This window comes from Grammomys surdaster, unplaced genomic scaffold (assembly GCF_004785775.1).
Source record: "Grammomys surdaster isolate TR1022 unplaced genomic scaffold, NIH_TR_1.0 330, whole genome shotgun sequence".
Taxonomy (NCBI): Eukaryota; Metazoa; Chordata; class Mammalia; order Rodentia; family Muridae; genus Grammomys; species Grammomys surdaster.
This window is the reverse complement of record NW_021604749.1, coordinates 519,876-533,397: the sequence shown is the minus strand read 5'-3', so window position 1 is coordinate 533,397 and position 13,522 is coordinate 519,876. Positions and strand designations below refer to the sequence as shown.

Genomic DNA, 13,522 nt, shown 5'->3' with positions numbered 1-13,522 from the left:
CTGGAAGAGCAGCCAGTGCTTTCTTAACCCTCTCTCCTGCTTTTCCATTTCTTGATTCCTGGTTACTAGACCACTCACAAACATAAAATACATGACCCATACTTCTACTTTATGTATGAAAAATAGAGGTACACTGCCCTATCAAAAAAACTCCTACAGATGGCAGGGTTATTTATATACAACTTAAAGTGTGTTTAAAAAAAAAAATTTAATGCACTTTATGAAAGAAGACACCAAAGTGACTCCAACAATAGCCATCATAGATAAATGACACATTAGGAGCCTATCATTCCAAGGTACCTTAACATAGGCCAAGTCCCCTCATTTTTTTCCTAAAAGCAAATCAAGCCCTGCTGAAAACTCCCAACACAGAACCACACTGTGTACTTTGGAAACCCTGACAACCCTCAGCAACTCCAAGCACACTTACTCACCAGTTTATTTTCTGGCTGCTGAATAAACTCCTTCAGCTGCTTTACAGTAGCCAGTCTTCGGTCTCTGTCATCTTCCCGGGTGATCCTCCGAAGAAGATTGGACAGTCGAGACTCATCAGAGTACGACATCGATCGCTCTATGAATATAAATATGTATTGCCACCTAATATAATAAAACTATGAAGTATACATCAGGAATTCTAAAGTACATCAAAACCAGGGTATACTGGTCTCTCCTTTTTTCCATTCTTTGTATTTAGAGAAGAATGCCTGCTTATAGTTCCAGAGACCCCCCCCAAAACTTCTTGTCAAAGATAACATGAATGAAAAACCCAAAGCAAACTGAGCATCTCACTAAGGAAGACCAGCTAAGAAAGGAAAAAAAAAAGAAAAGCTTAGAAAACCTTTTTTTTTTTTTTCAGTTCCATTTCAAGGTATTTTCAAGTTCCAGGTAAAAGGGGGCCTGGTGGCAATTAACTGTAGTCCCAAATACTACTAACTATTCTGAGTTCACAAGTTTTGAGATTAAGGGGAAAAAAAAGAGAAGTCATCTCAAGAAACAGGGGAAGGGAAAACAAATAGGCATAGGCAATGACTCCAAGCCAGGGACAATGTCTCTATAAGCAAAAAAGATCATATTTCTATTTCTCAAGAAATGTTCCTGCAGGAAACCTCTTGTTCACATTATCATTTCTCTAGTTTGGGTAGAAGGGTGTTGGGAATCAAACCCAGGTATAAGAGTAAAAAGTGTACCTAAGCACTGAATCATCTTCCAAGACCAAGAAACCAGTAGTTTTGGTTTTTGTTTTTTTAAGTTAAATGCATTTTTTTAAAGGTGGTCTATTTGTACCTATACAAAATGTTCAACAAGGTACATATGAAACAAACTACACTGTTCAAAAAGCAACTGTATAAAACCATTTATATACAAAAAAACAAAAAAAAAACCCACTCAACTTTGTTTGAAGCTTTACCAATAAAATTTTACTTCCCTTTAATGAAAGAACTATACATTATGTTTAGGTTTTTTGTTTTTGAGATAATGGTCTCTCTATTATATAGCTCTGGCTATCCTGGAATTTACTCTGTAAGCCATGCTGGCCTTGAACTCACAGAGATCTATCTACTGTCCTCTGCCTCCCAAGTGCTGGAATTAAAAGAATGCACCACTATGCCTGGCTTGAATACACATTATCTTTAATATTCTGAATGTTGAAAGCACTTTATTTATACTGGAAAATCTGCAAAAGACAAGGTACGGGTATATTTAACTTTTAAAAGACTCCACTCACTATATCCACTGCCCATTCAGAAACCCTTTAAGATCTTACCCAGAAGTTAGGCATGATGATATACGTCTTTAATCCCAGCAGTTGGGAGGCAGAGGTAGGGTGGATCTCTGAGTTCTAGGCCAGTATGGTCTATGAAGTAAGTTCTAGGACAGCCAGGGCTGTTAAGAGAAAGCCTGTCTCAAACAAGCAAACACTTTATTACCCAGACTTGAAACCCTTTCTTACAAGCTAGCCGTTCACAGAAATAGAGTACAAATGGCTGCCATCTACATGCTTTGCAATTCACAGTTGCACCCATCTGCTCATGGCCATCAGGGGTAATGTGTCAACCCTGGTTTCCAAGTCTTACCCTGTGATTTCCTCATGTCTTTGGTGGCTAATGCACGACTGCCATGCTGAACACTGGTAAACTCAGGGCTGGTCACATTGTTAATCCTCAGCTCTTGCCCCAACGACTTCCGACCATAAGTATTTTCCCCAGATCCTCCATTGACACTGTAGCCACCTGAAAACAGTAATGTTTACATTATCTTAACAGGGCCCTGATTCATTCCCTCAACTAACAGGACCTTACCCATTTACAACCTAATCCTCTCATATCCCCTGTGCTACCTGACTCCAAACCATTTTGATTCCTTCATTGAAAGGTAAGTAGAGAAATAAAAGTTAAATTCAGATAGATGCTTTAAGCACATTTTGGATGCATAAATGAGAGTAGCCTGGAAGAATCTCGGGCATTACCTGGCAGGAGGGTTAAAAAAAAGAGAGAAGCAGGTCTAAACCAGAAGCATGCCCCAAGAGGAGAACATCTATATACCCTTTTCGTCATTCTGTATGTCAGCATGGCCTCTGGTATCATCGTGCCTTTGCCGAGACACCACAGCAGAATGTGAAGGTTGCAGTCCATAAGAGGAAGAAACACCCCTATCTCTAGATGAGGAGTATTTTAAAGTATCTGGGTCGGCTGATGCACTATCAGTTCTGAAAAAGAAAACGAAAAATATTAGTATCAGAGCTTTAAGCAAACATTGTAATAGCCAAAGCTATATGGCATCTCTCCCTCTAACCTTTATGCTCACCCATAACTCTATATAAACCCTCCATTGTCTAATTAGTCTTTCAGCTGGAAAGAGATTGTCAACAAACAATGAACTGCCTGTGGCTCATGCTTTCCTGTTGAAGAGCCACCTGGATTATACTGACCAACTCATGTTAATTTATTCATTTACTTAATTTGCTTTTTTCACAGAAGAGAGATGTGTGCAGGTACCAATGCACATATGTGCATATTTGTAGAGATTGACAGGTTGGGATCAAGCTCTGGTGTTACCCCTCAGAAGCTGCTCACTTTGCTTCCCTGGGAGTCTCCTGCTGGGACCTGAGATACAAGGCTAAGGAGGGGCTCCACAAATATGACTATCTCTGTTTCCCTGAGCTGTGATTACAAACATACCTACTACATCCAGCTTTTTATATGGGTGCTAGAAATCCAACTCAGGGCCTCGTGCATATGAAACAATTGTTTTGTGGAGAAAGCTACCTGCCCAGCTCCAAGAGTTTCTTGTTTTGCATGCTTCTTGTCCCAGAAAAACTAAACAACTGGTCACTCACTCTATCTTAAGGATTCACTCCCATGATATGATTCTAAAAAGTAATTATTCCTACACTCTCCTTCCAGAAAAAGTTAAGTGGTCAGTCTTCCTGGTTATAAATAAATAGGGTCAGCATGTGAAAGAGACTGTGTGCTCCAAACTCCTTGTAAAGTGAGTGCCTGTAGCAATGTCTACCAAACTCTCAATGGAATCTTCAATTATCTGGCAGGAAAAATATGCACTGGTATTTGAAAAACAAGTAGGCTGTAAGACTAACTAAAAGAAAGATCTTGTTCATACTCAGCTATATTTTAATACCTTTCCTAAAAGAATGCCAACTAAACTCATTTTAAAAACAAGAAATAAAGTTAAATTTTTATTACATTTAATTACTTATTATGTGAGATCACTGGTGGATATATACATGGCCCCACAAGTGCCACAGCAAACATATAAAAGTTAAAAATGACAACTTGTGGCAGTCAATTCTCTCCTTCCAACATGTGGTCCCCAAAGTCTGAACTGAGGTCATCAAGCTTGACAAGAACACTTACACACATCCCAACAAACAAAATGTTAAGAGAAGGCAAGGTGATTCCAGACATCCTGACTCTGAAAGCCAGGATCAGTAATGTAATTACTGTCGAATAATGTCTGACACTTAGGAACTAACAAGCAGTGTAGCCCAAGACAAAACTCAACATCTTTATCCACCTATTGGCTCCTATTAGTTCTATGTCTCAATTTCCTCTTCAGTGAAATAAAGAAGCAAGGTAAACTACAAGAATTTCATCTTATTCTTCTAGATATCACTCATAAACTGTCAAGACGGAAGAAAACCAAATATTCTATTTTAGCATATGAAAAATACAAATAAGTAGTTGCTTGTTTGATTGTCCCAAGAAAAAGAAATTACTTTAAAAAAATAATAGTAATAGCAGTAACTTCTCTATCTATTACAAATATCTTCTGGGCTGGTGATAAAACCTACAATCTTAACTACTCAGATAAAAGCAAGATCACAAAATTCAACCCAGGGAATTTAGTGACGCCTTGCCTCATAAAAATCTGATGTGATTTTATTTATATTTAATTATTTATTGAGTGTGACTCTCAGTGGTGGGTATATACATGGACCCACAAGTGCCACAGCAAACATATAAAAGTTAAAAATAACAACTTATGGCAGTCAATTCTCTCCTTCTAACATGTAGTCCACAAAGTCTGGCAGTAGTGGTGCATGCCTTTAATCACAGCATTCAAGAGGCAGAGGCAGTCAGACCTCTGGGTTCAAGGCCAGCATGGTCTATAAAGTGAGTTCTAGGACACCCAGGGGTACACAGAAAAATCCTGAAATCCACCTTCCCCCAACCCCCAAAAAGGGGGGGGAAATTATGGGGCTGGAGAGATGGCTCAGAGGTAAAGAGCACTGACTGTTTTTCTAGAGGTCCTGAGTTCAATTCTGAACAGCCACATGGTGGCTCACAACCATCTGTAATGGGATCCGATGCCTTCTTCTGGTGTGTCTGAAGACAGCGACAGTGTACTCACATTTATAAAATAAATAAAATCTTTTAAAAACAAACAACAACCAAAAAAAAAAAAACCTAAAAAACAAACAAACCACCACATTAACTGCTATTCCAGAAGACTGAGGTTGAATTCTCAGCACTCACAGCAGCTCCCAACAGTCTGTAACTTCACTTCTAGAGTATCTGGCACCCTCACATAGACATACGTGGAGGTAAAACATCTTATGCACATAAAAATAAAAAAATCTGATGATTCGCAAGTAGGAGGGTAAAGGGCAGTTTAGAGCTCTGTAGCTACTATAAACAAGGGGAGGTTCTTGGCTTAATACCCAATACCATAGAAGAAACAAAACAGAAACCTGAACTCATGAGGCAGAAGGATTTTGCATACATACTTCTTTTTTACTTTATCATCCTGTTCTTACCCCAACAAGCTGGACACCTTGGTCTGTACTTACTGAAATTCCTGCTGATACAGAACATAGAACAGGTCCAATTAAACGTGAACTCCTAACTAGAATGTCTGAGTCAGTGTCACAACACAGCATGCTAAAACTGCTAAGGGTAGACTATCCTCTTCAAGTATATAGAATCTGTGCTCATACAAAGCTAATTTTTCAATGCAGAGAAGTAAAAATCATCCATGAAATTGAAGGTGGGGGAATATTGCAGATACTTTATTACAGGCATTATGGCAGTCAGTAAGAATTAATGCTCGGGGCTGGAGAGATGGCTCAGTGGTTAAGAGCACTGACTGCTCTGCCAGAGGTCCTGAGTTCAATTCCCAGCAACCACATGGTGGCTCACAATCATCTATAATATGATTCGATGCACTCTTCTAGTATGTGTCTGAAGACACCTACAGTGTATTCTTATAAATAAAATAAATAAATTTAAAAAAAAGAATTAATGCTCAATGCATAAAAATGTATTAAACAATTGAAAAGTAATCCTTCATATGTCTAAAAACAGTATATTAAATGTTCACCTATAATCAACTAATACATTATTACTTTCTCAAAAAAAAAAATTACTGGGGAAAAAAAAAATTGTGAGCTTATGGGCTTCCTGGCAGAGTTGGGAGGAGTGGAGAAGAGGGTCTAAGAAAGAGTGAGTTTTTACTTACTTCATTGTGAAAAAATTAATAATAATAACTTAGTAAATGCACAAATCAGATAAGGACATGACTAATTCTGATACACAAAGGTTGTCTGTAATATTTACATATGCTGGCATTTCCTATTCTCAGTATGCTCACATGTTGCCCATACTATCCTGACTAGTGCTTTCTGTGGAAAAATAGTTACATGAGACTGCAGACTGTACAAGTTAAAAGTATCTGGGTTAAGACTCAGCCCTAGCATTTTAACAGCATAGTCCCTTGTTTTCCAGGCCTTTGTTTTCTCTTGCATAAAATGTGAATTAATATCTAACATACAAGGCTGTTACAAAGCTCATATACAGAACTCTTAACAAATACATAGCTTGCAGAGTATGGTAAGAATTATGGCCATAATTCAAAATAAACTCAAGTTTTCCAAGCTAAAAGCGTATTTTGCAGTTCATGAGCATGTAAATGCAATAAAAAGTTCCTACACTACATGTAAAGCAGCGTATGCTCTTCAATGAAGAAATTAAGCACTGCACTGCTACCAAGAGTTTCTGTCTGGGTTCATGTGATTTCACATTATGCTTACAAAACCAAGAGTGATTTCTCAATCATCATTAGTTTTATAAAAATTTAACAATAACCAAGAACTCACTAGGCCAGAACCACTCTATGAGAACAGCCCCAAACGCCCTTGTGGTCAGGCTCTTCTAATGCAAACTTGTATTTCCAGCCAGAATTGAGCACATGTATTTTGTCACAAAACGCACAAAATGGCTGAGTATTTTTATGAAACAGTAACTTTTACAATATCTCTTCTGCTTATGTCTCAGAAACTGTTAGGCTGTTAGCACCAATAAGACAAGACCACCACAGTCTAAGAAATAAGTAACTGTTAAGAACATGAATAAGCACTTAAGATTTAGCAAAGCACAAAACAGACAGATTTCAACTCCAGGAGGCAGGAATCAGTGTTAAGCAAGCTAGTTAGAAGGGCTAAAAAAAAAGTTATCTACCAGAATTAGTGTTTCAATTTAGTGGAAAAAGAAAATATATATCTGTTAGACAAAGAATCCTCACAAGGATCCAAAAATATTTCCATAGTCCCTTTAATACTCTAAAAATGTCAAGAGGAAAAAAGAAGAAATGCATAAATTTCCCCAAAATGATCCAACTGAAGTTACGCCTGTTGTACATGCCATATGAGAGGTAGTAAGTTTCTAAAGCTCATACCTCAAAAATCGCATACTGTGTAATATGGAGTCTTTGTGGTGTTTTGCATCAAGTCAATCTGTAAGACAGCAGTTACAGTATTAGTGAAGACAGAGGGTTAAAACATTTGTTCAAACATGAAGCAAATCTCACTCATGGGTTAGATGCTTTTCATTAACTATGGCCACTGTAAGTTCAAATACTGAAGCAAAAATCCTGATGGAAAGCCACTCTACCTTGGAGGACAAAGATTCTTTAAGTGGCAATCAAAAAAAAAAAAAAAGTGAACCCATAAGAATTTAAATTTTAACTGTAACATATAGAAAGATCCTGTGTGAATATAGTCACTAATCATTTTATTTACCTATATTCAAAATCCAGAAAACGTATAAATCTAGGAGGCCATTCACTTCAGGTGACTCATATCTTCAGCCCTCATGCATGTGCCACAGATATGAGACAGTATCTCCTGTATCCAGCTCCTATAAGCATTACATAGAGCAACCCATTCCCCACAAAAAGCCACCTCTAGAAAGTGTGAAGTCAGGAAATTCCCTATGAGGAAGCATTTCCATAAAGAACCCTAAAATGACTTGATGCAAACACCACATCTAACGGTGCCACTGGAATAAGCATCATCACATTAAGCTGTTTTCAACCGTGGCTGAAGAGATTTCACACCCATGGCTAGAGCTAATTTGTAATGGACATAAACCAGGAAATGAGAGCAATGAGGTAAGAATACAATACTCTCTGCAACTGTGATATGCAAGACAACTGAAGGAAAGGCCAGGAGCTCATTCTGCATAAAAATGATGTATCTTTTAATGCTTAAATCTAATACAATCCCCATAATGTCTCTGTCTTAGGGTTTCTTTCTGCTCCTGTGATAATACACCATGACCAAAAGCAACCAGGGGAAGAAAGGGATTATTATTTCAGCTTACAACTCTCAGGTTACACTCCATCACTGAGAGAGGTCTGAAAAAGAACCCAAGGCAAGAACCTGGAGGCAGAAGTGAAGCAGAAAACATGGAGGAAACTGATTTCCCTGGTTTCCTTATAAAATTCAGGATCACCTTCCCCAGGGTTGGCCCTGCCCACAGTGAGCTGGGTAAAAAACAAAAACAAACAAAAAAAACACCCAAGCCACACAGGCCAATCTGATCTAGCATTCTCTCAATCAAGGTTTCCCCTTCCCAAATAACTCTAGCTAGAGTCAGGGTGACCAAACACTAACCAGGACAGTCTCTTACCTGGATTCAAATATGTTCTCATGAAGGAGAAAAGACAAAAAGCCTAGAGCTTCAAGAACACCACTTTAACGTTAGAAATATAGTCCAAAGAAGGACTCTAAGGCTGAAAGATTCATTATTTGAGAAGCTCAGACACTTTACTTTTAATTTTTATAGCCTGCACGTTATATATATATAAACTTCATGTATATCTGATTCTTGCAAAAGCCAGAAAAGGGTATAAGTTTCCCTTGGAAGCCACCATTAACTGCTATAAATACTCAGCACTTGGGAGGCAGAGGCAGGTGGATTTCTGAGTTCGAGGCCAGCCTGGTCTACAGAGATCTAGGACAGCCAGAGATATACAGAGAAACCCCATCTTGAAACCCCCCCCCCCAAAAAAAACCTGCTAGAAATAAAACCTGGGTCCCCTGAAAGAGTAACCAATCCTCTTCATCGCTTAGCCAGCTTTCTAAACCCTCAGAGACTTATTTATACAAAACTCTTCTTGAAAAAAAAATTTGCATTCAGGGCTGGGCATGGTGGCATACAGCACTCAGGAGGCAGAGGCCTCTGTGAGTTAGAGGTCAGCCTGGTCTACAAAGCAAGTTCAGGACAGCTAAGGTTCTTTTACACAGAGAAATCCTATCTCCAAAAAGAAAAGAAAAGTAATAATAATAATAGCAGTAGAATGTTCAAATTAACAGAATGTCTTTTCATTTCAGAATTTGCATCAACTTTACTATTATTAAAAATGTAAATAATATAACTTTTTGGTAATTTCCTTAACTATCTGAGTACTAAGTGACTATAATACCAAATTTTAATTACTTATTTATTAGTTCTGTTACCTATTTTTATTGTAACTCAGTAGCTAGTAAGTCTAGACTAATTGAAAACAAAACATATTTTTACCTTATCCCAAAGAAGCTCTAGCTTTTAGCCAATGGATTCTAGTAGGTAGTCTCTAAAATCTTGGAATGCCATGCCTAGGAAGGCTCTTTTTTTTTTCACCTGGAGGAGTCTAAGCCACACCACAAAGTGGAATGGTATGACTTCGTAGATAGAACATTTGAATTACATAGATCAAACTCCAGAAGGCTGGAAACTAAGAAAACTACACAGACAATTAATTAGCTACAGAGTTTCAATAAAAATTCCCACTAAAGCTGGAGAAAGCATCCCAGTTGGGTAATATTAAACATAGATACCATCTGCTTTTGTCAAATATGTTTATCACAGCAGTGAGAAAAGTAACATCTACCATCTCATTTCATCTTTACCACAACCCTATTAATTGCATTTTATGGGGTTGGGTGACTGAGGTTCCCTAACTGACCTAAAGTTCCCAGTTGTACTATGACTACAAACTTTTTCCCCATAAATCCAAATTTGCCTCCATATGCACATATAGCCTTTTCCATTTTCATCAGACAATAAGTAAAGCTCCTTCCTAGAGAAGTCACCTAGACCCTAAGTTTCACCTGTCTCCCAAACACCTTTACCTTCTGTACGCCAGACTCTTCCACTTCACCACTCTTCACCACACCACCTGCAAGAGCACATGAACAACACTCCTGTACAAGTAACTGGACTCCTTTCCTTCTAAACATCTAGTCAGGCACACATATGGAATCCTGGCTCTTAGGAAGTGGAGGTAGGAGGATCAACAATCGAAGGACAGCCTCACCCACACAGCAATTTGAAGAGTAGACTGGGTCCCATGAGACCCTGTCTTGCACATCCCATCCCATCTCATCAGTAACTGTCCAGATTCTTCACAGCCAAGTTCCTCAAAACTCCACCTTAGCTTCCACTTACTTTTCAGATCACTGAAACATTCACCCACTCACTTCTAAAAGCTGCCTTCCTTCTTTCTTTCCCTCCCTCCCTCCCTCTCTCTCTCCCCTCCTCCCCCACCCCCCATGCGTATGTTTTAAGGGCATGGTCTCTGTCCTGTTACTCACATAGACCAATCTGGCCTCAAACTCAAGAGAGGTCTGCCTGCCTGTGCCTCCATGTGCTAAAATTAAAGACATGTACCATCGCGTCTGACTTTATTTCACTCTTTTAGCTAAAGCCCCATAATTCATTTTTCAGTTTCCAAATGTTCTTTCTCAATGCTGCTCTGCCTGGTGTCTTTTTGGTTTGATTCTTTAAAGTAGCTGTAGCTACAATGGCTCTGTAACTCAATCTAGTCCAAACAACCTTTTTACTCACTTACCCCTATAACCAGCTTAGACTGTGACATAATAGCCCTTGCTGAGTTCTTTAATCTTGCTTATGATTTTTCTTCACATCAAAATGGCAAAACCCCAACCCCAAATAAATCCAATGATCAACTACTCACTCAGAAGCATAACACTGCCAACAAACTACCCAGACCTCCCCATTCTCTTCTGATCCCAAAACTTCCTCCTAACCAACCCATACTCCAACCTTTGCCAAGAAGAGACATATGATAACATATCTGCATTCAACCCTCTATCTCCATCTCCTCTAATTCCTCAACTTTTCAGGTACTTCCCTTTCCAACACAGCTAAATTTTCTTCCTAAACATGTGAAATTTCCTAACTTAATATCTTTCATTTAAAAGATATAAGAGTAAGACACACACAGAGACACACACACATACACATACACACACATACACACACACACACACACACACACACACACACACACACACACACAAACTCCATCAAGCCCACTTGTCCCTGTACCACATAATCTGCTCCCTGTGACCAACCTATCTAAGATGTCTGCACTCCGCTCACCCTTCTCTTCACCCCTTCCGGCTTCTCAACTCCTACATGATGTGACTTCTGTTCATGCCTCTGCCCTCCAGGTTGCTAAATCCAACATCTATTTTCAAGTCTCAAATCTCACTCTCAGGCTCTCACAGGACTACAAGTAGAATTATGAGTTTTGCCTGAAAAATGAGATGAGAAAGGAAAAAAGGAAAGCTCCCTCTTTTAAATATTCTTATATTATGGGCTGGAAAAAGAGCTTAGCTATGTTAAGAATTACTGTGCTGTTTTTCCAAAGGACCAAAGTTTAGGTTCCAACACCTGCATCTGACAGCTCAGAATCACCTGAAACTCCAGCTCCAAGAGACCCAAACAAAACCCTCTTTGGGCCTCTATAGGCACTATAACATTCATGAAAACACACATACACATAAGTCAATTTTTTTTAATTCTTAAAACAATGCTTACAATCAGATCTTGAGAAAATGGAACAATTGACTCTCCTCCTAATCCTCTCACAGGCTCCTTTGCCAAACCACCAATAACAACAGACCCTCAAGCCCTCTGGGAAGCCATCTGATTTGTACTCTCTTTAACCTTTGCTGACATTAATCCTTGCTGACAAAGTATCATCTGTGTATCATCAACTTGCATATGTAGGTCTCACTATATATCCATTCTGAGTATCTGGCCGTATATTTCACCTTCTCAAGCTAGACACAGGGGCACACATCTGCAATCCAGCTATTTGGGATGCAAGAAGCTAACCTGAACTCAGAAGCTAGATCCAGTCTGGGCAATATAGTAAAACCTTAACTCAAAAACAAAACAAAAAAAAAACCCTCAATGTTTTAACACCTCAAACACAACTGACTCCTTTGTTCCCAGCATCCCCACAGAATAAACAATGCCATCTTCAGGTGTTTTCTAATAAAAAGCACTATACAATCTGTCAGACTACATATCTCATCTCCAATACTCAGTCCCCCCCACCCCCCGTCTCTTCTTGGAAATAATTCCAAGACACAAAACTAATGTCACTCTCTCATCATCATCCTGTTCATGTTCCTTTCCAAGTTAAATCATCTACTATCTCAAGTTTAACTTTTTGGTGTCTAGACAGAATTTAGTCTCTGCCTGCCTGAACAGCATTGTCCTTAGTCCTTGCTCCCTCAGCCTTTCTCGTTATCTTCCCAAGGCTCACTCACTCAACTTTCCTTTGCCAAAGTTCAGATTCCCAAGTTTCCTTAGGAGCCATCAATTTTGTGCAGTTCAGAAGGCCTAATGGTTTTTCCCTCAGTTCTTACTAACTGTACTCTACAAAGAAAATGTAAAACATCAGAAGGGCAGAGGCCTGTTAAGTACCAACACTGCCTAGACAGCATATAAAATTACCTGTTGACCAAATTATGTCACTGGGGCTTTTTGTTCAATTTTGCAGTTCAGCTGCGATCTAAACTTCCTCTCCAAATCTTTCCAGTAAAATCAACATTTCTGGGCTGAGAATTTAACTCAGTAGTAATGCACGTGGCACAGAAGGCACGAGAACCTTGGTTCAGTCCCCAACTGGACCTTTTACAAAAAAGACTGAGAGCTAAAGACTACAAAAAAGGGCTGGGGAGATGCCTCAGTAAATATAGGCACCTGCAGTCAAGCCAGATGACATTAGTTCAATCCCTGACCTCAGAAGCACATGTTGGAAAGAGAAAACCAATTCCTGTAAGTTGCCCCCTAATCTCTACTTCCATACCAGAAGAAGACTCAAGCACTTACATGCATCATTTAAAAGAATACAAAAGATATTTCCAACTCTCCTAAGAATCTATAATCTAGATAGGCATAGTGGCACATAACTTAGTTCCAGCACTCAGAAGGCAGAGGCAGGTGTCTAACTAATAGGCCAGATAGAGCTACATAGAGAGACCAGACTCAGTCTCAAAATCAATCTAGAAAAAGACTACTCTAAATTGCATAATCTAAATGCTGTTGTGATTTGAATTAAGAATGACCTCTATCACCGGGCGGTGTGGTGGCGCACGCCTTTAATCCCAGCACTTGGGAGGCAGAGGCAGGTGATTTCTGAGTTCAAGGCCAGCCTGGTCTTGAGTTCCAGGACAGCCAGGGCTACACAGAGAAACGCTGTCTCAAAAAAAAAAAAAAGAATGACCTCTATCAGCTCATATATTTGAATGCTTAGTCACAAAAGAATGGAGCCATGTGAAAGGATTAGAAGGTGTGGACTTATTGGAGTAGGTGTGGTCTTGCTCAAAGAAGGGTGTCACTAAGGGGTAGCCTTTGATGTTTCAAAAGCCTACACCAGGTTCAGAATCCCCCATCTTACCCCCCCCCAATCAGGATGTAGCTCT

General features: G+C 39.2%; 1 protein-coding gene across 2 annotated transcripts in view; it reads right to left on the bottom strand.

The window, feature by feature from the left end:
* The window catches only part of Smg1 (SMG1 nonsense mediated mRNA decay associated PI3K related kinase), a 105,295-nt gene that overhangs the window by 74,183 nt on the left and 17,590 nt on the right, over nucleotides 1-13,522 (bottom strand). Inside the window, exons 2-5 of one of the 2 annotated variants that reach the window (XM_028778235.1) lie at nucleotides 7,192-7,249; nucleotides 2,544-2,707; nucleotides 2,076-2,231; nucleotides 435-571 (exon numbers count right to left, since the gene is read on the bottom strand). In XM_028778235.1, the coding sequence (XP_028634068.1) occupies nucleotides 435-571; nucleotides 2,076-2,231; nucleotides 2,544-2,707; nucleotides 7,192-7,205 (471 nt within the window). In that variant the 5' untranslated portion in view covers nucleotides 7,206-7,249. The remainder of the gene's footprint in view (nucleotides 1-434; nucleotides 572-2,075; nucleotides 2,232-2,543; nucleotides 2,708-7,191; nucleotides 7,250-13,522) is intronic. The other variant, XM_028778234.1, reaches the window with a different exon arrangement.